Below are 27,736 nucleotides of genomic sequence, written 5' to 3'. Positions count from 1 at the left end.
TAAACAACAGATGGACACACTGGGAATGAAAAGAAGGCTTGTTTGGGGAAGTGAAAAAGAGGAAGTGGCGCGTGCTGCATGTCAAGTCTTGTGCGCTCGCAGGAAGTACAAGTTCTGCTGCGAGGAGGGGCGTCCCTTTTTTTTTTCTTTTTCCTTTTTTGAAACATTCTAGCAATCGCCTCATCTTCTCCTTTTCTTTCTTTTCAGCTGCACGCAGTCGCTGCTCACACTTTGCATTTTCATGAGGACGGAACTGAGGCGCTCCTTCCGTCGTCTCCTCAACGTCCTGCTTCTTCTTCTTCTTCTTCTTCTTCTTCTATGGACGCATATTGAGTGAGTACCGCTACATATCGCAAATATCAAAAACGACAACACGTGTTTATTGCATTAGAAAGACAGCAAAACACAATGTAACCCTCTCTGGACCAAATACAATTTTTCAGAGAGAAAAAAAAAATTATACTCTGGACTTAAAATGTTTGATTATATTAAACTTGTGGAAAATATGAAACCCCTGCCCGGAAAGGGTTAATAATTTATTTTTTCTGGATAGTACCTACAGTATAATACACAGATGCTGTCGTTTGACATATTTTTCTGATTATCTAGGGACACGTTGTCTTGCTTTATGTAATCTTTTTTTTTTAAACTGTTACTGAATTAGCCCATGTCATAAATATATTATCCATTCAAATATAAAATATGACAAATAAAATACACTGTAAAAGAGAATGACAGAAATTATTATGAAGTGGAATACAAATAAAATATTGTACTTTTAAAAATGAATACAACACATTAAAATGTAATAGATTCGGTCAAATAAAAAGAACAGATATACAATAAAAAATGTATGCAAGAGTGGATATTGTAGGTGTGTAGATTGTGTATTGTACAGCATAATAAATATACAATAAACAACCGTTTGTCATAAATACACATTTAAAATGCAGAATATCTGGTAGAATAAAAACAAATGTACAATAAAATAGATACAACGTAAATAAAAACTAAATTGAGTATATTCAAATGAATAAAAAAATTAATCTTAAAATAAACACAATAATAAAAATAACTAATGATAAAAATAAATCTATTTCACATGAAAAATACATAGTAAAAACTGAAAACAATTACAGTAAAATAAAAATAAAACATAGGTTATACAGGAGGAGTCCTGCTGCTTTCAAAATAATACATTTCATGATAGTACCTTATTATTATTATTATTAAATGCACACATTATTATCATTATGATTATTATTACTATATGCACACGGAAAACAGATGATTAAAGAAACGGGGTCAAATTGGGCGACTTAAAGGATTTCGAAGCGGGTAAAAATAGCTTTTCAGCAAGTGTACGAATGGAATGTTTCTGTTTTACGGTTTGAGTCAATGAGGAACAGACGTGAGGTCAAATTACGCAGATGTTAGCTTAGCCGTTTCTGCTTACGCCGCGCTGAGGACGTCTGAAATGACGTTTGAAAAAGTTCCCGCTGAAGTCTTCACATTTGATGAAGTTTATGAGGTATTTTATGGCGTACAGCTGTGACTGGGAAAGCAAGATGGATTCACTCCGTGGCCCCGCTCGTAACCCAAATCCGTCTTCCCCCTTCGCGATGAATAGAAATGCTGTCAATCCGTCCCACGGAAGAAGCAAAACGGCACTTGGCGGTATTGTACTCCATAACAAAAAAAACGTGATGAGATCATTCAAAAGAATGTCAAGAATTAAAAAGTTTGATTTCGTGGCTCGAGCCGGTGCGCTTGCCACGGCTACGAGGGTGCGGTAAAATACGCTATGCTGCGGTAACGGTAGTCGTTTTTTTTCCACCGAGGATAAAGAATATATGCCGGTCATCCATCCATCCATTTTCTTTGCCGCTTATCCTCAGGAGGGTCGCGGGGAGTGCTGGAGCCTGTCCCAGCTGTCAACGGGCAGGAGGCGGGTTACACCCTGAACTGGTTGCCGGCCAATCGCAGGGCACATAGAGACAAACAGTCGCACTCACAATCACACCTACGGGCAATTTAGAGTTTCCAATTAATGTTGCATGTTTTTGCGATGTGGGAGGCAACCGGAGTGCCCACCTGGAGAAAACCTACGATCACTATTGCTATGTTGTCTGTCTGCATGTTCAGCTGCAACGCTTGTGTTGAAAAAAAATCCATTGCTAACAGGTTTACAGTATCATAATTCGGGTTTTGTTAGCCACTCTATGGTGTTTTTAATTGTGCAGGAGCGTGAGGGTACTGATAATTTTTTTAATGGGTTTTTATTGTGCAAGGTAAATTAAAAGATGGAGTTGTGTCGCTTTGTACCAATTTGCTGGCAGCACCAACCAATACTGAATGCTCAGTGAACATATAAAATCTACACACCCCCGTTCAAATGTTCAAAGAGTGAGCTATATCATCTCAAAGTTTTACCACTATTAATGTGGCCTGTAACGCGTAGAACACACACCAAAAAAATCCTTTGGAGAGGGGCGGTAAAAAAAGAAATGAGGATAATGTAGTTGCACAATTGTGCACACCCTTTTACAACTGTGATACATGTGTTTAGAATTAACCCAAAACATTCAAATTTATGTTCAATGGGAGTCGACGCACACCAGCCACCATTTAAAATGCACCTGATTAACTTCAAATAAACCAAAGATGTTCTAGTAGGTGTTTCCTGACGATTCTTTGGCTTGTAGCGGAAGCCCATTTAAAATATAACATTTTTTAGATCAAATTAATTGAGGGAAATGCTTTTGAAATGATTACATAAAAACTGGGTTTAATATGAAGTAGTTAACAACTCTTTGAAAGAGGGACACGCGTGATAGCTCGTGTGTATTTGTGAATTTAGCACAGAACTTGTGTAAATGATCTTTAAGTATAATGTGAGACTTTGGGGGTGCAGGGGGGACGCTTTGGTTCATTAGTGCTGCTTTAAGTACATTTGCGTATTTCTGGAAGACGGAAAGAGAAAAGCACAGCGGACGTCAGAAAGGAAACAATCGGACCGTTTGTGTTTTGGGCTTTGGACACGCACGCACACGCACAATTGCGGCACTGTGTCCGCGGCCGATCGGCGTGCGAACGTCGGCGTGCATGTGACTTGAAGAGATACTCTCGACATGTCTTCGCTTTGGAACCAGAGCGGGCGGAATCGATTTTTGCCCTTTCACGGGAGGTTTAGTTCAAGCGTGGCGGCCGCCATTAAAAGTTGGCCGTGCAATTGCGGTGTAAGTCAGTAATATTAATAAAGATTTGAAAGAAACCGCTCATGTGTTCTAACATGCATGCACATGGGCACCAAGTAAGTACTTTTAAGTAAGTACTTGTGCATTAGTAATTGTGTGAAAGTAAGTACTAGTAGGAAAATAATTGTAAGTACGGCAGTTATAAGCAAGTAAGTAAATGATAATAACAATGAATAATGTCAGTTATTTGCTTTTTGTAAAAGGAAAACGAATCAATTCAAATTGGAAATTAGAATTTGAGGGCATATCGCCCCAGCCTGAATTTGCACCGCAGCCGTGAAACGAGGGTGCACATTTCCTGTGTGAGCGTCACAAGGAATCTGCTGTCTTTTGCAAGCTTCCCTTGCAGTCCACTGCCGGGCCGCGGGCGACGAGACGCGCTGATAAAAAAAAAAAAAAGGGGTTCAAACGGGCGCGTCCACTTCCTGTCTGATGTCCTCGCGTGCGGAAAACAGGCAGAGTGTTGCCTCATGGAAAGTGGAGTGTTCAGTCTCCTCTACGAGTTTGAGTCTCTTTGTCAAGGTGGCAAGTCTGCTGCAGTTTCCCCACGACAATGCCGCTCACAAAGGGACGGGCGCAGGAAAAGCCTACTAGAACATCTGAACTTTAGGTGGGGTTAATCCGAAGCACTTTAAATGTGTCCAATTTAACATCAGTTTCAATGTGATTGGTTGATTCTGAACACAGTAAACCGGTTATTGCAGGGTGTGTACACTTTTGCAACCCCATTACCGCTGTTATGCATTCCCCTTTCAATTGATATGTACACGTATGCACAATGTTGATTGTATTATAGGTCGCACTAAAGGTGGGAAACACGCTGTGTTGCCGAGCTGCACTTCCTCTTTGTCAGCCGCGCACAGGAAGTGCACGGTTAATGTAGCGATGTTTATCGGGCGCGCGCGGGGTTGTTGTGTTACTCGCTCTGAAACGGGAAGTTGTGAACGATGTCCGCTGTCGTGACGACGTCAATTACCGTGATAGTTTTCCACTATACTGTAATAACAATAATACGAACGAAATAACGAAAAATGCTCCATAATTATTTTATTAATAGAGGCCAGGTCATTTGTAGATGAGGTTAAAATATCTATTTTTTAAAAAGTGACATTTGTATGCATTCATCTAAATGAGTTGTAAATAGTTCATATTACTTTTTCATTAAAATTCATTAAATCTACTAAGCAAATAAAAAATAATAAATGCATATAAAATACATGCATTTATTTAAGGAAAAATAATTCATTCTTATTTTCATTTGCATTATTTTTAATCAAAACAACCATGATTAATCATTGAATGAGTTAATAAAATATACCCCAAAATTTGTTAAATGTGCATAATGTATTATTTTCTTTTTTTTTGTTTTATATTATTATTTTCTGTGAATTATTTTTTTTCCCCGATGGAAAAAAATATTCAAATATAATCAATAGAATAATGAATCAATCAATTCCAGGACCAAAACTCCTACAAACCGAGCAGGACTCTTGAGACCGCCCGGTCTAAACCAACTGACTGTCAAACGAATGAATGTCAAACGTTTTGTCCACCAGGGTGCAGCGTTCAGCGCAGACCGCCTAAAAGTGGAGAGATGCCCGCCCCGCCTCCCCCGCCGCCCCCGGCACCCCCGCCTCCACCGACGCTATCACTTGTAAGACATTAAAAAAAACTATATGTACATATATGTGATAACTTTTATTTACATTTTGATGCAAGCGGCGATGCCGGGCGCTCGTCACATGGTCGTAACGTGTGCGCGTCACCCGCGGCGGTCGTTGCAGGCTAACACGGAGAGGCCGAGCCGCGGGGAGCAGAAGGGCCGCAACGCTTTGCTGTCCGACATTTGCAAGGGGACCAAACTGAAAAAGACCGTCACCAATGACCGCAGTGGACCCCAGCTGGACAGTAAGACGCAAATGTGGAACAAAATACAAAAATAAGATGCACGATTACATTAAAAATAAAGAAATGGACCATGAAATATCACGCAAATACGGTAAATCAGAAGTGCATACAACATTAAGGCTCCACTGTCACACCTATAAACATTCTAAAATAGATATTGTAATGAAAAATACATATAACATTATTCACTTCAATGTCTACACAAAAAACATTACCCGATTGTTTCGAGCCATATTTAGATAATAGGCGGATCGCTTCTAACGAACAACAGACTCCCAGATAGTATGTATGAGCCACCCGGGCCGAAGCCGTGCTCGGCGGACGAGGCTCACCCGAAGCCGTCTGCGGCGGACGAGGGGCCGCCGAAGCCGTTTGCGGCCGACGAGGGCGCCCCCGAAGCCGTCTGCGGCGGACGAGGGGCCGCCGAAGCCGTCCGTGACAGATGAGGGGCACACATTTAGCACCCCTGACTTATGTATACGGATCTTTTGTCACTTTTAGAGACGATTATGTCCCCCTCCTGACTATTGTTTTATTTAGTACCTGTCATTTGGAAGCCACGAAGCTCTCGTCCTTTGGTACCTGTGCAATCCATTTTTTCACGACGGACCGGGTATTTTTGAAAAATATGAAGAGTAAATCCATCCTCCCGAGTGTTCGAACCATATCCAGCGATACAACGAACCAGCATTTTGGCTAACACGAAGGAAGAACGAGCTGCCGTCCGGCAGGTAAAACTAGTAGAAACAGACGAGACCTGCTTGAGTGCGCTACTGCCCTGTATGTCACTTCCTGCTTCTTCTTGAAAACAAATCCCTCGAAAGGATTTTCACGGTGAGCTTTACAAAAAGCCGTATACGTCAAAATCATGTTGTGTGGTGAAAAAAACGGATTGGTCCATTCCGGCTGCCTTTTTTCCCCATTAATAACATCATAAAAAATAATGCATTTCATGACAGTGGAGCTTTAAGTATGTCGTTAATGTTACATTAGTGTTGTAAATATGTTGTACATCACATTTGATGTTAATATAGCAGATGAGACATGATGACAATATACTGCATTAGAAGTTGATAGAACAATAAATGAGATGTAAATATGGCACATTAGCATTCCATATATTAAATATGTTTGTATTACATTACAGGTGTATACAGTACACACTGAGCAAAGATCCAAGACTTTTTCTATGTATACGATAATTTAGCCACCTCGCAGGTGTGCGTGGCACAATGAAAATCCATAGTGCATGTGTGCAATAATCATGCATGGACGTCTGTGCGGTGGATGGATTATCCCGAACGTTAACACGCATTGAGTACATAGCATATGATATGGTATGATAAATACAAAAAGATAGATTAAAGGCCACGGAAAAAAATGTCTTGGTTGTATGTCAGAACCCAAAGGAGGAGGTGGTGGAGGTCCGGGTGGAGGTGGTGGAGGATTTGGTGGCGGCGGTGCTCCTGCTGGTTTAGGAGGCCTGTTTGCCGGCGGGACGCCAAAACTCCGCTCAGCGGCCAACCGAGACTCCAGTGGTAAAAGCAAAAATATAGCAAAAGCAAAAATAATCTGTTTGCATCTTAACTTGAATATTTCAACTGCTACTCCAGACCCGGGACCCAGCAGAGGACCCGCACTGCCCCCAAGTCGCTTCAGCGGGGGCCCCACCCCCTTCGCAGGTCCTCCCAAGCTCCCGGGTGCGCCCGCCGTGGTCCGTGGCGGCGTTCCCGATCTTCCCAAGAACCGCTCAGGTCTCTCCTCAAGGCAAGACACTCCAGGGGGCGCCCCTCCTCCCGTCCCCAACACGCCTCGACCCAACCAGAACTTCAGTCCCCGTGCGGGACTCCCCCCTCCGTCCCTTCCTACGGGACCCAGATCCAGCCCTTCGTCCGGGCCCCCGCCCCCGAGTCTTCCTCCGGGGCGGCACGGGCCCCTGCCTCCGCCCCCGGGTGGCTCCTCAAGGTCGAGCTTCTCATCGCCGCCGCCTCCGAATAATAGCAGACCACCCTTACCCCCAGCTCCCGGGGGGCGGCCCCCGCTTCCCGACGACCGGCCGCCACCCCCGCCGGCCCCGGTCGGAGGGCACCGGCCGTCCATGCCCCGAGATTTGCCCCCGCCGCCGCCTCCTGCCCTCAACGCGAAACCGATTTCGTCGGTCTCCTCTCGGTCCGGCGCGGGAGCACCCCCTCTTCCGCCGGGGCGACCCGGCCCACCTCCTCTGCCGCCGACGCCCGCTGTGGGGGACGACCACTGCACACCTCGCCTCCCCCAGAGGAATACTTCACTCAGGTACACCGAAAGAAAACATTATTTTCTACTCATGCTAGTTCTCGTTAGCATCACAGGTGAACTTCAGCCTATTACGTTCTACTGGCTTGCCCACCAGCCAATTGCAGGGCACATTTAGACCAATGAGATTACCTGATTGGCTGATTAGAGCAGGGCAGTACAAAGGGTGAAAAGTGTCCTGTAATACTTGCTCATGAACTAATAATGTATGACACATCATAATTAGTACTGCAAATGTTATTGTTTTCCAGCACTTGTGGCTCTTCACCACACATCCGAACAGGACCCCTCCCTCCTCCGCCCAATGAGAGGCCGCCATCCTTCGGAAGAACCCAATCATCAGGCCGCACAGGTTGGCAGCGTCAATAAGTCCCCCCCCCCAAAAAAAAAGATAGTATTCTGTAGACCCTAACACAAACGTCATTGATACATCCGATGGCTTTAAAATTTAGCTTAAGCATTAGCTTCTGATGTTAACTTTGAACTTACCACTAACGCTAGCTTCCGTTCGCTTCCAAACTTACCCGTATCTTTTGTTTCACATAACATAATGGTAGCTTCCGACATTAGCTTTAACATGACCTCTAACATTGGCTTTATAATGCGCTTATGATGTTAGCTTTCAATGTTAGCTTCCAAAGTTACCTCTTCCGATGTTAGCTTTCATGTACCTCTAACGTTAACTTCCGATGGCAGTATTGACATTAGCTTCTTGAGTTAGCTTCCAATGTTATCTCCACAGCCCCCCTTCAGATGTTAACTTTGAACTTACCACTAATGCTAGCTTCCATTGTTCGCTTCCAAACTTACCTGTAACTTTTGTTTCAATGCTATCTCCTAACGGTAGCTTCCGACATTAGCTTTAACACTACCTCTAAAATTGGCTTTATAATGCGCTTACAATGTTAGCTTCCAAAAACCTCAACACCGCTTATTCTGGTTTGGGTCATGGGGCGCTGGTGCCTGACCCAGCTGACATCGGGTACGAGGGAGAAGTCGCCAGTCGGTTGCAGCGCTAGCTTCGAATATTAGCATCCAATGTTAACTTTTCAAGGTTAGCCCTAACATTAGCAGGTCAAGGAATGCCGATGTTAGCTTTAATGTAGCTCTAACGTTAGCTTCCGTTGCTATTATCCGATGGCAGTCTCGATATTAGCTTCTTGAGTTAGCTTCCAATGTCATCTCCACAGGCCCCCTTCCACCGCCTCCCCCCTCGGGCCGCATTGCGGGTGGTGTGGGCGTAAAGTCATCGCCAGGGCAATCTCCTATCGGGCGGCCGGGGTCAGAATCTCCACGGGGCGGGCCCGGGGGTAGGCCCCCCCTACCCCCGGACAGACCGGGGACAGGAGGAGGTGGCGCCCCCCCGCCACCGCCACCACCCATAGGCAACGGCTTCCAAAACTCGCATCACAGCCAGATACACGGTGAGTGCTCATAATAATGTCGTTCTTGTATTTCATCCGTCCATATCGATACGTAAAGAGCGACTTCAAATGGGATTTCCCCGTTCTCGCAGATGATTGGGAACTTCGGTTCACGTTCCATCCCGTCTCAGACCTGCCTCCACCCGAACCCTACCAGCACCTCCCCAAGACTTACCCCAGCAAGATGAACAAGACTGATGGAAAAGGTTAGGCAAGCCACCCCCCAGGCCCCCACGCTTGCACCCCGACCTGAACACAGTGCCACCTTTTGGCAGGAAAACGAATTACGAAATGGGGGCGGGGGAATGAAATAAATCATTACGATTATTTAACAAAAATATCTAGATATAAAAGATTAATTCAAAATGGCGTACCTAAACAATTGTAGAATATAAAAAAGCAATTATTCTAATAAAATAGTTAATTTTGATACTATAATACTCCAGGCTTTATTATGGTGTGGTATTCTGGTTTAAAAAAAATGATCACTTTATTTTCTCAAGATTATGATTAATGATTTTTTTCTGCCAAGATTGCATCTTTATTCTGAGAATATGACAACTTTACTGTCATAAAATTTTCCATAATAAGATCAGACTTTACAATCATCACATTTATGACTATTTTGGGAAAAATTAGAACATTATTTTCCCAACATTGATTTTCCGTGTCCAAATTTCTGTTGTCCAAAATTACAAATTTTATAAAACAAAAAAAAAAATCATTTATTCCTGTAGAATTATGAAATTTCCCACCAAAACACAACTTTATTATGACTTTTATTTTTTACAACTATTTCACCTGGGGTCAAAATGAAATTATCAACTTAATTTGATATTTGATTAGCTGTTGATCAATCAAAATATGCCACCTCTAAACTTTTCTATAAAAACGTGACTTTCATCTCTTTAAATGATTTGATGATGATTTAGATGACCAAGCAACATTTTTTTAACTGTTCTTTTATTTGCAGGTTCAGGTAAAAAGGAAAGAGGGGCTCCCCCTCTTCCTCCCACACCCAGGTGAGAGTGACGAAGACGTGCAAAGCGGACCGGAAGAACAGTGTTAAAAAAAAAAAAATGTTGAAAAAATGTTTTTAAAAAATTTAATTTTAAAAAAACAGGAAGAACGTTAGCCACCAAATCAGAAAGTGGGTTCGCACTTCCTGCTTTCCCCGTTTTGAATTGATTTTCTCCTCACAAAATCCACAATTCGCATCCCGAGGACACAAGTGAGCACAAAACGAATATCACGTGCAGTCAATCAGCTTCCTCAGGGGATTTGCGTTTTTTTTTTTTTTTTTTGGAAGGGTTTGAATGTTAAAAGTTTTGTGCCTTAAGGAGAAAGCCAGGGATTCGTTCCCATCAGTGCCTTAAATGAAATAATTTGGATGAGTGTTGAACGGCTTCGGGGGAAATGCAATGGCCCGTTTCTCCAACAGCCACGCGTGCCTTTACAGCAAGTTTACTTTTTTTTGTGCGGTACTGAATGGTACTTTTTCCATTATTATTATTTTTTGTTTGTTTTATTTCACCAGAGTACACACACACACTTTAATTCACATCCACGACCTGGATGTCATTGCACTCGGCACTGATGTATTTTTATTTGTTTAAAAAGCGCCTTGATCTACAACGAAGGACCTGTATACGTATATATCCGTGTGGTCAAAAGCGAGTGGTAAAGTTGTTCTTACCAAAAACTGTGCAGTATTAAGTGTTGTTTTTTTGTGTGTGTGTGTCTGAGATGAATTAATAATGAGTGGTGTCAAAGACAATCCAACAGAAATTGATATCAATAAATAAAAGGAGCGGATATCACTGTGCTCTACTTTGGCTGATGTGTGATTTATATCGTAAAAAATGTATCAACCCAACACACAGTTAATATAAAAACTTTCCTGGAACTGAAAGCTCCAGTTACCTTTGAACGCATCGTGCGCTGTGACCTGTCGTGATTCTCCTTCATAACCTGTCGGAACCTTAAAAAATAAAATAAAATCATTTTTCACCCATACCAAATACAAATAATTGTATACATCCTCTATACGTGCAACATTTTCTCATGGCACCATTCCTAGAAGCCTACATTATCTATCTATAAAAAAAAAAAGTTGGATAGGGCATCCATATCTAGCTGTGTGTCGATTGGTTTAAGCCAGTCGGCCGCCATCTTGGTACTCCCAAACCGTGTGGAGGACTTGGTCTACAGGTTGGATTATGGTGGGGTTTTTCTCAAAGTTTGGCAAGAAAAATTAAAACTTGTCGTGTGAGTTTGACATTTTTTTCAGTTTTGGTAACATGAAGGATTTTTGGAAAGCCAAAAAAGGTTAAGTGCAAAGGAAAGACATATAACACCGCGACTAGCAAGAAACCTTGCATATTACCTAGGACCCGATTTCCCGTGACTTGTTAATTTTTCCCAAAATACGCTTTGGAGCACTACCATCATAACATAGCAGAAAACTAAGCGTTTTTTTGTCATAAAAACATCAAATTTCAAGTCAATCGGTTAGATGTATTTTTTGTAAATAAGGACTCCCAATGGGAAAATACATGCTAAACGCATTGTTCATTTGTTGTCTCTGCGAAGTCCTATTTCAGACAGAAAATTTCAACTTGTTTCTTCGCATTTGAAACTCAAATTCAATTTGCATAGTTTGTATTCTGAAATTCATCAAAAATTTCACAGAAAATGTGTTTTCTTGCTCATCCACTGATGAAGTTTGGGAAAATATTCACATCGCTTTTGTGAACAACAATAACCGTAAAAAAATGTTTGTTCACGCGAATTAAGCTCATCAGAAAATGAAAAAAAAAACATTTAGAATAAACCTTAACAGTGTCAAAGTAAATCTTCCTAACTTACCTGTGGAATGTTTTCTCACAGCCGCGAAACTGTTGCTGCACAGGTCGGCATGCTTGTTTTGGGAGTATCAAGATGGCGGATGGCGACTTCAGTTTCGTTGGCCAATGAGCCATCCAGTCTTTTTTTCTTTTTTTTTTTTTAGAGCAGTGATCTATCTATCTATCTATCTATCTATCTATCTATCTATCTATCTATCTATCTATCTATCTATCTATCTATCTATCTATCTATCTATCTATCTATCTATCTATCTATCTATCTATCTATCTATCTATCGATCCAATGTCCCCCCCCCTCGCCACGCCCTATCGTCACCGAGTTATGAGGATTCATTTCCCCCCTCTGATTGGTTCACTTGCCTGTCAATCACTTTCAGCTGTCAGATTCAGAAATCTCCACTCCTGCTCGCCCGAAAAAATAAACCTTGACACCTCGCGGGACAGTCCACGGGCAAGATGGTGATTTAGGTAACAAAGGTAAGAATATAGAACCTCTAGACGCGATATGATGTGCCATATTCTTAAAATAAAGATAAATCGACGCTGCGAACGTCGCTAGGACTTGTTGTTTTTAGCATGAGCGTGGAGCAGCTAAATGGGGGTGAGAACGGGCTAGCTCCTTTTATGGAGTTCCGTTAAAAGGTTTTCACATATTTAAAATGGAATAAGTTTCATTTGACAACTGGCGTTTTACCCTCTCGTTAATGACCGAGAGGACTGAAAGTGCGCTAACGGAGCTCACTTCTCGTTCATCTTCTTCCACCAGGGTGTTCGTCGCTCTTCCACAGGAGCCCCGGCCGTCGCCATGGAGACAGCCGGCAGATACGTGCTCATCCACGGGAGAAACATCTCCCATAGCTCCCCGTCGAGCCCCGGTGCCGCAGGGCCTCACATGTCCATCGACAAGCTGTTCCCTGCCTTGCTCGAGTGCTTTGGCATCATCCTGTGCGGATACATAGCCGGCAGGTGCGATTTCAAATTATGTATGTGTATCCATCCGTCCATTTTCTTACCCGCTTATCCTCGCAAGGGTCGCGGGGAGTGCTGGAGCCCCTTAAAAAGCTCCAAAATAATAAAAAAAAAAAAGAAAACAAAACGATACACATGAATGTGAACTCGAGGGCTTTTCTTTTCTCCCAGGGCGGACGTGATCACGGAGAACCAGGCGAAGGGTCTGGGAAACTTTGTGTCGAAATTTGCCCTCCCGGCTCTGCTGTTCAAAAACATGGTGCTGCTGGAGTTGGGCGACGTCATCTGGTCCTTCCTGTGGAGCGTCCTGTTAGCCAAGGTCAGCGTCAAACCCTCCACGACTTTGTAGCCATGCGAATGTATCATCGCCTCGCCGTATTACATACCGGTACGAACAAAAAGTGGATGAATAATTAGTTTTTGTGCCTGAAATAAAGGAAAGTTATTGGTAGTTATCTCTCCGTGTTACTATTCGTCATTTTTGAACAGATTTGACCAAGTAGATGGACATGTTTGCTTTTGTGGGCCCTATCTATCTATCTATCTATCTATCTATCTATCTATCTATCTATCTATCTATCTATCTATCTATCTATCTATCTATCTATCTATCTATCTATCTATCTATCTATCCATCTATAAAAAGACTGAATAGCACATACATATGTAGCGATTGGTCGAATTCAGATCGCCGCCATCTTGTTACTCCCAAAACGTGTGGAGGAGGATGTGCAGCAGGTTAGGGTGATTAAGGATTGAGATGGAAATGTGTTGACTGGTGCCAGTAGTGTGCAAAATAGATGGAAAGAATACTTTGAGAAGTTGATGAATGAAGAAAATGAGAGAGAAGGAAGAGTTGAAGAGGCAAGAGTGAAGGACCAGGAAGTGGAAATGATTACTAAGGGGGAAGTCAGAAAGGCACTACAAAGGATGAAAAATGGAAAGGCAGTTGGTCCTGATGACATACCGGTAGAGGTATGGAAGCAATTTGGAGAGATGGCTGTGGAGTTTTTGACCAACTTATTCAACAGAATACTAGCGGGCGAAAAGATGCCTGAAGCATGGAGGAAAAGTGTTCGAGTTCCCATTTTTAAGAATAAAAGGGGATGTTCAGAGCTGTGGGAACTATAGAAGAATAAAGTTGATGAGCCACACAATGAAGTTATGGGAAAGAGTAGTGGAGGCTAGACTCAGGTCAAAATTAAGTATATGAGAGCAACAGTATGGTTTCATGCCTAGAAAGAGTACCACAGATGCATTATTTGCCTCGAGGATGCTAGTGGAAAAGTACAGAGAAGGTCAGAAGGAGCTACATTGTGTCTTTGTGGATCTAGAGAAAGCCTACGACAGAGTACCAAGAGAGGAACTGTGGTACTGCATGCGTAAGTCTGGTGTGGCAGAGAAGTATGTTAAAATAGTACAGGACATGTATGATGGCATGTATGGTGGAGGTGGGACTGCATCAGGGATCAGCTCTGAGCCCCTTCCTGTTTGCAGTGGTAATGGATAGGCTGACAGATGAGGTTAGACTGGAATCCCCTTGGACCATGATGTTCACAGATGATATTGTCATATGCAGTGAAAGCAGGGAGCATGCAGAGGAACAATTGGAAAGATGGAGACATGCACTGGAAAGGAGAGGAATGAAGATTAGCCGAAGTAAAACAGAATATATGTGCGTGAATGAGAAAAGTGGAGGGGGAAGAAGAGTGAGGCTACAGGGAGAAGAGATGGCGAGGGTGGACGACTTCAAATACTTGGGGTCCACAATACAGAGCAATGGAGAGTGTGGTCAGGAAGTGAAGAAACGGGTCCAAGCAGGTTGGAACAGCTGGCGAAAGGTGTCTGGTGTGTTATGTGACAGAAGAGTGTCTGCTAGGATGAAGGGCAAAGTTTACAAAACAGTGGTGAGGCCGGCCATGATGTACGGATTGGAGACGGTGCCACTGAAGAAACAACAGGAAGCGGAACTGGACGTGGCAGAAATGAAGATGTTGAGGTTCTCGCTCGGCGTGACCAGGTTGGATAGGATTAGAAATGAGCTCATTAGAGGGACGGCCAAAGCTGGATGTTTTGGAGACAAGATTCGAGAGAGCAGACTTCGATGGTTTGGACATGTTCAGAGCCGAGAGAGTGAGTATATTGGTAGAAGGATGCTGAGGATGGAGCTCCCAGGCAAAAGAGCGAGAGGAAGACCAAAGAGAAGGTTTATGGATGTGGTGAGGGAAGACGTGAGGGCAGTTGGGGTGTTAAGAGAGGAAGATGCAGGAGATAGGCTAAGATGGCAAAAGATGACACGCTGTGGCGACCCCTAACGGGACAAGCAGAAAGGAAAAGAAGAAGAAGTTAGCTAGTACACACATAAAACTGTGCGGTGGGCCGGCTCTCATAACATATTGTGTGTCCAGGTGGCCGTGTTCGCGCTCGTGTGCATGCTCACGCTCATGGTTGCCAGTCCGGAAAACAGGTACGGCAAAGCCGGCCTGTACGCCATCTTCGCCACGCAAAGCAACGACTTTGCCTTGGGTTATCCCATAGGTGAGTTCCGGCGTAAACACACAAACAGTTGTAGTACCTTAATTTCCGGCCTATAAGCTGCGACTTTTTTCACAATGCCTAAACCATGCGATTTATGCGGTGATACGGCTAATTTGTGCATTTTTTTCTAACGGCCGCAACGGGGCACTCGAGCGGAATAGGTAAGAATGAGACCGGTGGAATATGTGTGCCGAGGAAGTGACTTTTACCGGTCCGGCTTTGTTAAAGCTGCACTAGCGTGCTATTGCCGTTTCTCTGTGATGTTTACTGGTACGTTTTTTTTAACCGGGCCTTTTACCGTTAGCGTTAGCGCGGCGGCACCAGCGTTAAACTGTCTGTGTACCGTCTTTCTTTGTAAATATCTCGTGTTTTATCAATGTGGGCTCTTGCGGGTTTTACACAGCTGCGGCTTATTTACGTACCAAATGGAATTTCCTTTACAAATGTACCGGGTGAGGCTTATAATCAGGTGCGCTATGTAGGCCGGGAATTACGGCACGCACGTTCTTCCTAACAAGTCATCTTTCCCCCAGTGGAGGCTTTGTATCGGAGCACGTACCCGGAGTACCTGCAGTACATCTACCTGGTGGCCCCCGTGTCGCTCATGCTGCTCAATCCCGTCGGCTTCGCGCTGTGCGAGGTGCAGAGGTGGCGGAGGCGGACCGACCGTCCCGGGCAGCGGAGCACGGCGCGGGTGCCGGCGGTCGTGGCGCTACAGGTACCACGTCGCTGTCGCTCGCGATCTATGCTGAATCTTCCGCGTTGCAGTTGGAGATGTTCATTTTTGAAGGGCCGTGGGAATGTCCCGAATTAGCCCGAAAGGCCACTTCAAACCCAAAAGTCGACGTTCCCACCACATGCTTAAAACTCTCAAATTGTGTTCTGCAGGTGTTCAAGAACCCGATCGTGTTCATGGTGGTCGTGGGCATCGCCTCGCACTTTGCGCTGGGCCGGAAGATCCCCGACGTGCTGTCCCAGTTCATCGACGGCCTGGCCAACTCGTTCGGCGGGGCGGCTTTGTTCTACCTGGGCCTCACCATGGTCGCGTCACTTTTATTTTGCGCGTATGATGCATATTTTGGGAGGACATGACCGAAGGAAATTCATCTTTGCGTCGCAGGTTGGTCAGCTGAGGAAATTGACACGAGACACCGGCGTTGCGTTGATTCTTCTCATCACCGCCAAACTGTGAGTGGAAATTCATTGTACAAGATAATCACAATTGTAGAAAAATGAGAAGGACATACAGTACTGTAAAGCACATTAATCCTTTAAGTCGTTTTAATTTCGACAAAATCACCACTTTTTGGGAACTCAATTCAGTTTTTTTTTTTTTTAATTTGATGGGCTTTTTTATATTTATTAATAATGATAATAATCACATTACATGAGTATTTACAGCACCAATATTACCTTTCCCTCAATTCATTTCATAGTTTGAATGACTAAAAATCAAATGGAGTGAAATTTGAAATCATAAGTGTTTTTGCTTACAAATTAACAGCACCAATATCACATTTCTATATTGAATTTAAAATGGCAATGTTTAATTATAATAAAACTCAAAATAACTAAATTACATGGAAATTAACACCTCCAATATCACAATCTTTTATATGAAGAAATATATTTAGAAATTTAGAAAGTACCTTCAACTTTACAGCACTAATATTTATTTATCCGTGCACTGCATTGAATTAAATAATAATAAATAATACTAATTTGAATGATTCTCAACAAAAAAATACAATAAAAATTGAGAACACTACCATGCTATTCATCCAGATAAAATATTTGATTAATAATAACTCATTTGAATAATAATATATATAATAATATAAAGTTCACATGCAAAAGCATTTCCATTTTTTTGTGAATTATGTAATTAAAAAAATTTAATTTTACAGGTTAAAGCTAATGTATATATTTAGTATATTAATATCTATAGTATATTTGCGGTCTTTGATGTCATTGAATCGCAAAAGCCATTCCATTTTTTGTGTGAATGGCGCCGGACCTCTTCAATTTGATTCCGTCAGTCTGCTGATGCCGTTGTTCTGCAAGGACTTGATGGACATTTTGGACGTGGGCGTCAACAGCACCAGCGCCAACCACACCAGCCTGTCCAACTTTGCCTTCCTGTACGGCGTCTTCCCGACGGCGCCCAGCGTGGCCATCTACGCCGGACACTACGGCATGGAGCTGGAGGTGGTGAGTAGCCGAGGGGCTGGTGGGGGAGTGGGGGGGGGGGGGGGGGGCATCGAGTCGCTCACGTCGTTAAGCGTTCACTTTTTATTGCGCCGTCGCCGGCCAGGTGACGTCGGGCATGGTCGTCAGCACGTTCCTGTCCGCGCCCATCATGTACGTGTCGGCCTGGCTGCTGACCATCCCGCTGATGGACCCGGCGCCTCTGGTGGCCGAGCTTCAAAACGTCAGCTTCGACATCAGCGTCGTCTGCCTGCTGGCGCTGGTACGTCGGCGAGGCACCAGACTAACAAGGACATTACACATTTGGTTTAGATCCCAACATGTATTCAACCCGCCTTAGGAACTTAGTGACAAATTTAGTTACAAAACTTAAGTTTCAAGCTGAAAGAAAGTGCAAACGACAGAGGAAGATGCACGAGATAGGCTTAGATGGAAAAAGATGGCACAGTGTGGCGACCCCTAACGGGACAAACCAAAAGGAAAAGAAGAAAAAGAAGTTTCAATTGAAATAGAATACATATTTAGAATGGGTCACCAGTGTTGTCATTTTATTCATTTATTGCAAAGTACTTTTTGTTACTTTATTTGTAATATTCATCATAATAATAATGTTACAATAGTAATATTTCCAAATTATTTGCAACAGGGTTACTCTAATTTTACAACCAAAAAGTTACATCATACAATCTTCAAAACTGTGAGCATAACTTAGTAATTTATTTTTTAAACAGTGTTTTATATGTAGATTTATTTCATTTTATTTTTTACTCATTTATTTAATCGTATTCGTTCATAAGTTTATTTGTTAAATTTTGTTTTTGCTTTGGAATGTGTTTTTTGAATTAAAACATATTGAAATGTTCTAAATATCTATTCATTTCATTAGGTATCATTATTAAATGATTTTAGAATTTTTTTTTGTTTTTGAGTTACCTATTTTATAATCCTGTATGGTTTTAAAAAAAATTGTGAAGAGGAAAACTTTTTAATTGTGTAAATTTATAGTTATCCCTACATTTGCTTGTACTTTTAAAAAAAACATTTAAAGTCACATTGTTCATTTTAATTACATTTATTTGTTCATTTTATTGCTGATATGAGGGAATGTGGATGAAAAAAAAAATGAACAATTTGGTCCCCACAAAGGTTAAATGAATGTTAAGATTGGATCGTATATTCCGTCAGGTTTGGACAATCGCTGTGATGCTGCTCAGCGGGAAGTTCAAGCGTCTTCCTCACCTCTTCTCCTTAAATCTCTTCCTGGCTCAGGTCAGTCTGGACCAAACCTTTTGAGACGTGTCGCCTTGGGAGTTTCGTCCCGTAACCGGATGCCGTTTGTCCTTTTTCCAGTTCTTGGTGTGTGTGAGCATGATCCTGTGGAACTTCCTGGCCAGAGAAGAGGATAATCTGACGGGCAAAATGCTGGCGTTCGCGCTGCTCTACGGCTCTCTGTACAGCACGTACATTTGGACGGGCGAGTGTGCACGTCCGCGCGTTTGTGCGGCGTCGTTAATCCGCATGCTAACCGCCTGGTCTCTCCTCTATTGGACTTTTAGGTTTAATCCCGCTGTGTTTGGCTCTGACCAGCAGAGATGATCTGCTCAGGCTGCGGCCGGCCATTTTTATGGTTCTCGGCTGGGGGTGAGTTCCACAGCAAAAAAAACAAAACATTTAAAAAAAACAAGGATTTTTTTTTTTTTTTTGTCCTAAAATGACACAAACAGATTGTATCTTAAATTGTCTTTCCCCAATGAAATGAATGGAAATTCCCTTAAGCCTTTCCACAAAAATTCAATTTGGCTTTTCCTGGTGTCTGTGACAATACAACAGCATTCATAATAATAATCATAATAATAATAATGTTTCACAGCTCAATTAAGTGACTATAAACTGCAGTAATAGCAGTGGTTTTTTTTGTGTGCAGGGGGTAAAGACTTATGTACGTGTGAGTACTGTTATATTATATCAATCATCCATTGCTTAAAGTGTTGCAGAGCTGGCATAGAGGCTATACGTTAACCTGTCTGGTGCGTTAGCATTAGCATCGAGCTATCAGACAAAGGGGGCTTAACTACAGTATTCGGTTATTTTAAATACATGGTAATTATTTTTATTTTTTTTTTTTGGGGGGGGGTCTAGTTTGACATTAAACTTCAGGGATGTGTGGCAAAAGTGAGGTTGACGACTTTTATCCGCCATGATTTTGTGAAAATGTGGATAGTCACTGATTTGTGGTGTGGCCAAAGCAATGAAATATGTGGTCAGATCTCGCTAATACTTCCCTGTTTCTGTCTGTTTGATATTTATTATTTTGTGAAATGCCAAAAAGGTGAGTTTAAATGACATAATACCGTTTGAAAAGTGCTACTCCGGATAATCATTTGCCTGTGTGTGATGTCAACGTGTAGTAGTGCGTCATTTAGGCGAGTATGCTAGCTGCTGAGTCTCATGTGTAGGTGGTTTGTTTGTTTTGAATAATTGAACTCTCCAAATAGTCATATCTTGTGGCAATAATCACAAATCCCTTTTGTGTTGGAGAGTGTTACATATTTGTGGACACTTTGACCACTGCACTGTTGTTATCATCGCAGGGTTCCTTTCTTTGTGGTGGGAGGTCTTTTCTTAGTAGGCCAGAGGACCGACTCCATTGACTCTGCTTTCTTCTACAGCAAAGCCCAGGTAGGGAACGCTTTTTGCTCACATTACCGTAATTTCCGGCCTACAAGCTGCAACTTTTTTCACACGCTTTCGACCCTGCGGTAGCACTAGCACCACGCTAACGCTAGCCCCGCGCTAATGCTAGCGCCACGCTAGCATTAAACTCTTTCTGTGTACCGAGGCCTATAACCAGGTGCGCTCTGTAGGTCGGGAATGAATATTAAGTTCTTGATTTAAAAAAAAACAAAACAAAAAAAAAAAAACAATAAAACTTGGAAACAAGGTGTGGTGTGAAGGCTCCCTCGAGTGTTACGCAGAGAATCAATTAATACATTCAAACTGTGTATCGTGATCATCGCTTGAATAAAAAAAACGAAAAAAAAAGGACTCAATTGTCTCAAAAATGAAACATTTCAGTCATTTGATATAATCCGACTCAGTGTCTATTTTTATTTGAAGATTATCAGCACGGCGGCGGTGCTGGCGGTCAGCCTGACGCTGGCTGCCGTTTCCCTGATGGGCCTCAGCCAGGGAGACCAACAGCAGAGGGGCTACCACATCCTGAGTCTTGCGGCGCTACCCGCCTCCGGCGAAGAGCAGCCGAGGACCCCTGGCGGCGTGGAAGACCCACTGCAACAACAAGCACAGCAGTTAGCGGAAATTTCACCTTCTGCGTGCAGTATGAACTCGGGTAACACAGGTTTTTTTTTTGGTCGGGGGGCGGCGAGGATCATTCAGTGTTACTGATTGAGAATTATTTTTAGACCGCCACACGCCTCCTCCGCTCCAGTGCATGCCGGATATGATCACAAGCACGCAGAGAAACCATGGCAACAACACAGGCAAGAAGAACGTTGTTTGTAGTGTTGTTTATAGTTGACTCCCATCAGGTGATGATATTTGGTGCGATGTCTTCTGCAGGCCACACGGCGGCGCTGTGCGACGGGGAGCAGCAGCAGAGTTGGACCTCTGTAGAACACCCGCCGAACTTAACAGCACCGGAGCCTCGACAAGCCGCGGATGACAAGCAGACCGTCAGGCACGTTCTGCTTTGTCTCCTGCTTATTGTCAGCCTGCTCGCGGTGAGAACCAAATCAAATTTTATCTTTACAATATCAAATATTTTCGATGACTTTTTATTTGATGGTTACATGATTTATTTCAGATTTTGATTCTATGTATTGAAACTTTATCGCATTTGATTGTTGTTTCTTGATTTTTAACTAAATTAGAAATGAGTTGCTAGCAGTGAAAATTATTTTTCTATATTGATTTATAATTGGGCGGCACGGTGGAACAGCTGGTAAAGCGTTGGCCTCACAGTTCTGAGGACCCGGGTCCCATCCCGGCCCCGCCTGTGTGGAGTTTGCATGTTCTCCCCGTGCCTGCGTGGCTTTTCTCCGGCCACTCCGGTTTCCTCCCGCGGCCCAAAAACATGTAACATTAATTGGAAACTCTAAATTGCCCCTAGGTGTGATTGTGAGTGGAAACTGTTTGTCTCGATGCGCCCGGCGATTGGCTGTCAACCAGTTCAGGGTGTACCCCGTCTCCTGCCCGTTGACAGCTGGGATAGGCTCCAGCACTCCCCCGACACTCGTGAGGATATGCGTCAAAGAAAATGAATGGATGGATGGATAGATTTATAATTGTGGCGGACTGGTTAGAGCATCTGTCTCACATTTCTGAGGACCGGGGTTCATGTTCTCCCCGTGTCTGCGTGGCTTTTCTCCGGGCACTCCGGTTTCATCCCACATCCCCCAAAACATCCATGAATTGAGGACTCTAAATTGCCCGCATGTTTAAATGTGTGCCCAGTGATTGGCTAGCATCCAGTTCCTCTTGCCCAAAGTTCGCTAGGATTGGCTCGAGCATTCCCGTGACCCTTGTGAGGATAAGTGGCTCAGAAAAAATGCTCAGAAAAGTTTTTATCATTCTTTTGAGCAGCCAGAATTCACTTACAAGTCTCTTTTTTATGGGGGGGGGGTCTATCATTTTATATTGTTTCGTAGTTTTTGCAAATGTAGAATTTTTGTTTTGTGCTCCAATTTTTTTTTTCATTTGATTTCACAAGAACATACATCTACTGTTACGTGATAATTTTTTTTTTGTGTGTGTACGTGTAGAACCTGTCGAGCTGCCTGTGGTGGTTGTTGAACAAAGACCCCGGGCGTCTGTACTTGGAGCTTCAGTTTTTCTGCGCCGTGGCCAACTACGGCCAAGGCTTCCTTTCCTTCGGGATCTTCGGCCTGGACCGCCACCTCATCATCGTGCCCTTCAAGAGGAGGTGAGCGTAGCGCCGCCGCCGCCAGACGGCCGCCGACGCGTGGCTTTCGCGTGACCGCCGCGCTGCCGGCAGGCTGTCGGCGCTATGGCGGGGACGGGACGCGGACGGGAGCGCTCCGGCGGGAGGAGCCCGCGAGGAGGTCCGGCTCACCTGCACGCAGTTTGTGCGCTACCACGAAGAGCGCTGCGTCCGAGGGCTGCTACATCCGCGCAGGTACGGTCCCAAAATAGACTGAAATAAACTCAACTTTGGTGCTCTGCATTTTTATTGCTGATCGCAAACACAAACATGGATTATTATTTATTATATATATATATATATCTATTTTTTTTTTTTACAATTGCATCTAAAAAACATTTGTGTGGACATTGCCTTACGTTTCTCTCTCGGTTCATACTTAAGCAATAAATAAACAAATGGTACAGGTCAAAGGAACATATCGGAGGACTACATTTATTTTTAATCATCAAGGCTGTAAAGCTAAAAATAAAAGTGGAATTGTACTAAATTGACAATAATTAAGAAATGCATACAATAAGGACATTGTGAAATTGTAAAACACATCAATATAATGACTCAATTCCTTGAGTCAGAATAGATCTAAACTAACCATGTGTATTAGTTAATGAATTATTATATATTTATTAATTTATATTTAATCATAAGAAAATGCATGCATAAATAAAAACATTTCAATAATTATCTTTACTTGAAAGATGAAAGTAAAATAACATGAAAATGTAATTTATTCTGACATGTCAGAAATAGATATAATAAATTGAATCTGATTTGTAAAAAAAAAATCTAAATAATCAGTTAAGTACATACAATAAAAATAAAAAAATACATTAAAAATTTTATAAACAAATTATTTACATAATATATCTTGACTATACGAAATATTTATTTACATTTTAAATTTTAAAACGTGAAAATGATATGGACTAGTGTACATTACAATTGTATAAAAAGCATTTATTTTTTAATCAGTTTCCTTGAAGTGAGAACTTACTCGTCATTCTTGATTACATTTTTAGAGAACTTTTAAATTCAAGTTATTGTTACTTTCAGTCTGCTAGTATTGTTAATTCAAGACACCTGATTTTTTTTTTTTTTTTTTTAATACTTTAGCTTCACTTTTCCAGACACTGGAAAGGGGGTCTCAAGCGCATTTGTTTTTCTTCCGTCCGCCATTTTTTTGCACTTCTTCTTTGCGCCCCCCCACCCCGCCTTCATTCTATTCCTTTTCTCTTTCTCTCATCCGCAGTGGCTCAGGAGAGAGTGCGAGCGCTCCAGCCGGCGAATCGCTGCTGTGACATCGCCCGAGGACCGCCGACACCAGCACGACGTCGACCTGATGCCTACAGAAAGGCAACGACCACCATGACGTCCACCCGCCCTCTAAAAGTGCCTTCAGGTGCGCTTCTTCCGTCCTTCGCGATGCTCGCTGAATTGACTTGCACTTCACTCACACCTGTCGGTCATCTCCAAATCGACTGACACGGTATTTTAATTTTTATAATTTTTATTTCTACCGCACTGTACGGACACAACATTAACTTCTTTGGATATAAAGTATATGCACCCCTGTTCAAATGGCAGGACCTTACAAGATCTTTTTGAGAGGGAAAGTTGACCAAAAAAAAAAAAAGTTGCATAAGTGTGCACACCCTCTTATAATTGGAGATGCAGCTATGTTCAGAATTAATCGATCATATTCAAACTCAATTTGGAATTCGGAGTCAGCACACATCTGCCTCTGCTTGGTCCCGGACAAAGTTCAGATGTTCTAGAAGGCTTTTCCTGATGCTGTAGATCCAGTAGAACAATGATAGTAATGCTTAATGGAAGCGCATCAATCCATCTAACAATTTTCAAAATAGTTTATTGTACGAATTAATTGGATACTCTGAATTACCCTTAGGTGTGATTGTGAGTGGAAACTGTTTGTTTCCATGCGCCCTCCAACCCTTGTGAGGATAAGCGGAGGATGGTGTATTTTATGCAGAAAAGAGCCACCAGATGTCACTGTGTGTCTTTGAAGGGGCGCAGCTTGGCAGTTGAATCGATACAACGAATCCATTTATGATATCATAAACTGAACATCAATAAAATTAACAAATGAGTGAGTCATCAACAATGCTACATATAAAAGCGGTATAAAAATGAGTAACAAAACTGAAACAATCACAACTACATCGCAAATTTTAAAAAACATCAATTTAAGATTGCAATATTGAATAAAAATGTATCATCAATCAAGAAAACAAACATTTTGAAAAGTAAACCTATTTCTGGCCCAACACATAATAGGGCTTACGGGATTTACATGAACAAAAAATATATCTGCTTCAAAGGAAAAATAATTGTTTCCTTTTGCCAAATAGAAAGTTTTCCCTTAAGTGTACTGTGTCAAAATTGGATCCGTTTGTAACATTTTGGTGTGGATATTTCAGTTCGTGAGAATCGAAAAAGACGAGCACTTATAAGTATTGAAGTTATATCTAACTTATTGTTGGAGAAATACTTCTGATGGCAGTTAGGCATTGTCATCTCTTGAAAAAAGCATTTTTTGCTGCTAATGAAACAGGACAAACGTGTTTTTATATTTCATATTTCAGCTCGATAGTTGCACTTGTGATTTTGTGGCGTTCTCCTTTGTTAAAATATGCACAAGTTGATATTTAATTATGCACTGCGTTATTGATTGCAAATGAAAACCTCTGTGAGTGGTCCTTTTATGCGTTATTTTCATTTCAAGTCAAGAAATGCATGAAATAAGAATATATTGAAAATAAATGAAATAAATTGAATGCTATAAAAAAAAAAAGTCAATTAGTTCATTTGGACAATACTTTGTCCTAAAATCAACACAAATGAAAACTTGAAATACTAAAATTACAAAAATAATTAAAAATACTGAAAATCTGTTTTTATAAAAAAAATATATCAATCAGTCAATTTAATGAATTAAATAATAAAATTGAAATCTAATAAATATCTGTAATAAATGAATGAATCAGCCGCCAGTCACTCGTTTTGAACTCTCAAGTTTTGTTTGACTTTTGAGGCCGACTCCCCCCCTCCCAAAATGCTCCCCGACCCCCACCCCCCCTATCTGCTTTTGTTATAAATATGTTTTTATTTGAAAGCACTGGACAAATTCAGCTACTGTACTGTCCATTTCCTCACATTAAGCTGCTCGTTTCTTTTATTGTGAGGTTAAATGCTGCTCCTACAAAAAAAAAAAACATCTTTAAACGTGACTTCCCATTTATTTATGATTATTTTTTTTTTTAGAATTTAATCCAAATCACTGTTTCAAGAAAATGGCACATATACCGCTCATGGTCCCCCACCAGTATATCTAAAAATATGAATATCATTGTGTGTCTTTAAACTGTTTACTGATGGCACGTGATCTCCGACAATGTGAAGTGTGTATTTGTGTGTGTATGCGCATGATGTGGACATATTGCACGAGAATAAAGAGTTTTTAAATAGCTGAGTTTTATTATCCGTTGGCCTTGACGTGGACTTTAAATAAACAAAGTAATGACTTACAGAAACCTTTTTTTTTTTTAAACGGTTCCAAAAATTGGTCAAAAAGGAAGAGAACGACAAACAAAGATTATAATAGAAAACTGTTACTGTCAATAAACGATTAAGACGCCCAAGTGCTTCCCGTAGAACGTAGTGAAACAACATAAAAGATCATGACTGTAGACAGCCTGTAAACAGCTAGTTTCAAATCATCTTTGCTTGAAACTTTATAAAGTTAAAAACTCAACAACGATTGCTATTATTGTGCTGGATGTCCAACATAAAGATGACATCACTCAAAATCCCATTTCATTAGGTACACCAGTGCAGTTGAAGGAGCTGAAATTGTGTATAACAGCTGTTGGTAAAAATATGGCTTTTATTCGGATTTTACCTTGCATAATTTGACATGAATCCTTTCTAGCAGCCCAAAATGATGTTTTTAACAATGGGGGGGGGGAAAAAAAAGATGGCTTTAAACCAACAGTGAAGCAACAGATATTATACTTATCAGGCATATATTCTTTATCCTCTGCATAAAACAAATTTTAGAGCACCTTAATGAGTAAATGCAGTGGTGATTGTACTGCCCCACGCCAGGCGGTCGGGAGTACAGTGACGCCTCGGTTCTCGACAACAATCCGTTCCAGAAAACGGTTCGAGAAGTGATTTGTTCGAAAACCGAATCGATGTTTCCCATTACAATGAATGGAAAAATAAATAATGTGTTCCAAGCCTAAAAAATTAAGCTTTTTAAAGCATTTTTTTTAGCTTTTCCTGATATGAAACAGCATACCAGAAATACATGTATAGTTTAAATACTTTATATAATAAAATAATTGAAGAAATATATACATTTTTTGCTCAAAATGTATGCTTTAGTAGTAGAGTACGCTAGGCTGAGAGTGAGTCCATTGCCGTATCTGTAGCGGCCTTGTCAACTTTTTTTTATGAACAAAAGTGCAGAATAACTTCAAACAAGCAACTTGCCTTCTTTGGAGCCATGATTGGGGGTTAATACGGTCGTCCTCAATATGAAGAAAAACAAAAGTCACTCCCGGGACACGTCTGTGTACAGAGGCTGCGTTATACAGAATAACAAAAGTGCACTGGTTGCGCCGTGCGCGTTATGTCATTTCCTTTTTTTTTCGCGGGGTCGTTCGAATAGAAAAGAACAGAACTCGTCGCGGGTGTGGGTCAGCTGCTTGCGCCGCGTGCATTAAGTTATTTCCGGGTTTTGTCGGGGCCGTTCGAGTACCGATTTTCGTTCAAAAACAGAAGCAGAAAAAAATCTTGAAAATTTCCTTTGAAAACCGATTTGTTCAAAAACGGGGATGTTCGAGAACCGAGGCATTACTGTAGATTAAATGACACGTGCATTTAATTTTAAATGGTAAAAGATGATTTGAGATACACGTTTTAAGTTATGTGCAGTCACGCAACAAATTAAAACTCTCAACGCGGCTTTGTATCTTAAATGTGTTTTTAAAATGTTGAAAGAATATGGGTGAGCCAAAAGTACTTTTAAAAAAAATGTTTTACTTGGTATCACAAACCATTAAAAAAAAAAAAAAAAAAAAAATCAAGATTATTTGTTTTCTTTGTGGGGTCGGAGGGGATTCACCCATATTTAGTGTGGAAGATGCTTATTGGTGGTACATCACTGCTTATTGAAAATATTTTAGAATCCAAAAAAAAAAAAAAAAGAAAATTTTATCCAACGTAATCATAAATTAGAATGGTTGTCAGTTATCCACAAATGTTCACTCTTCGTGGTCGGCCCCACCT

General features: G+C 41.7%; 2 protein-coding genes and 1 long non-coding RNA gene across 3 annotated transcripts; 2 read left to right on the top strand and 1 right to left on the bottom strand.

The window, feature by feature from the left end:
- Positions 1-179: 179 nt before the first annotated feature.
- On the bottom strand, positions 180-12,001 carry LOC133509616 (uncharacterized). Its single transcript, XR_009797395.1, has 3 exons — positions 11,750-12,001; positions 10,805-10,862; positions 180-316 (listed from the first exon to the last, which is right to left on the bottom strand). It is a non-coding gene; the product is annotated as an uncharacterized LOC133509616 (long non-coding RNA).
- On the top strand, positions 205-10,488 carry LOC133509610 (WAS/WASL-interacting protein family member 1-like). Its single transcript, XM_061836812.1, has 9 exons — positions 205-333; positions 4,814-4,911; positions 5,042-5,165; positions 6,566-6,703; positions 6,779-7,457; positions 7,709-7,809; positions 8,648-8,881; positions 8,974-9,087; positions 9,855-10,488. The coding sequence occupies exons 2-9, from the start codon at positions 4,852-4,854 to the stop codon at positions 9,905-9,907; spliced, it is 1,503 nt and encodes a 500-aa protein (XP_061692796.1). The 5' UTR covers positions 205-333; positions 4,814-4,851; the 3' UTR covers positions 9,908-10,488.
- Positions 12,002-12,089: 88 nt separating the features above from the next.
- On the top strand, positions 12,090-27,736 carry LOC133509608 (lysosomal cholesterol signaling protein-like). Its single transcript, XM_061836809.1, has 19 exons — positions 12,090-12,225; positions 12,515-12,714; positions 12,889-13,036; positions 15,126-15,255; positions 15,789-15,973; positions 16,144-16,296; positions 16,376-16,443; positions 17,295-17,466; positions 17,570-17,725; positions 18,649-18,732; positions 18,814-18,937; positions 19,020-19,104; positions 20,055-20,142; positions 20,581-20,812; positions 20,886-20,963; positions 21,043-21,203; positions 22,245-22,405; positions 22,478-22,618; positions 23,673-27,736. Exons 2-19 carry the CDS (start codon positions 12,554-12,556, stop codon positions 23,719-23,721), a joined length of 2,376 nt encoding a protein of 791 aa, XP_061692793.1. The 5' UTR covers positions 12,090-12,225; positions 12,515-12,553; the 3' UTR covers positions 23,722-27,736.

Source organism: Syngnathoides biaculeatus, chromosome 12, assembly GCF_019802595.1.
Source record: "Syngnathoides biaculeatus isolate LvHL_M chromosome 12, ASM1980259v1, whole genome shotgun sequence".
NCBI classification, from domain to species: Eukaryota; Metazoa; Chordata; class Actinopteri; order Syngnathiformes; family Syngnathidae; genus Syngnathoides; species Syngnathoides biaculeatus.
This window is presented reverse-complemented; position numbering and strand designations above follow the sequence as displayed.

What these genes read in the sequence shown, in the direction of transcription:
- LOC133509610 (XM_061836812.1), top strand. Translation starts at nt 4,852, where the DNA reads ATGCCCGCCCCGCCTCCCCCGCCGCCCCCGGCACCCCCGCCTCCACCG. An exon ending in CAGTGGACCCCAGCTGGACA is followed by an intron (nt 5,166 to 6,565) that starts GTAAGACGCAAA and finishes GTTGTATGTCAG; the next exon opens with AACCCAAAGGAGGAGGTGGT. An exon ending in GAACAAGACTGATGGAAAAG is followed by an intron (nt 9,088 to 9,854) that starts GTTAGGCAAGCC and finishes TTTTATTTGCAG; the next exon opens with GTTCAGGTAAAAAGGAAAGA.
- LOC133509608 (XM_061836809.1), top strand. Translation starts at nt 12,554, where the DNA reads ATGGAGACAGCCGGCAGATACGTGCTCATCCACGGGAGAAACATCTCC. An exon ending in TCTACCTGGGCCTCACCATG is followed by an intron (nt 16,297 to 16,375) that starts GTCGCGTCACTT and finishes TTTGCGTCGCAG; the next exon opens with GTTGGTCAGCTGAGGAAATT. An exon ending in TTATTGTCAGCCTGCTCGCG is followed by an intron (nt 21,204 to 22,244) that starts GTGAGAACCAAA and finishes GTGTACGTGTAG; the next exon opens with AACCTGTCGAGCTGCCTGTG.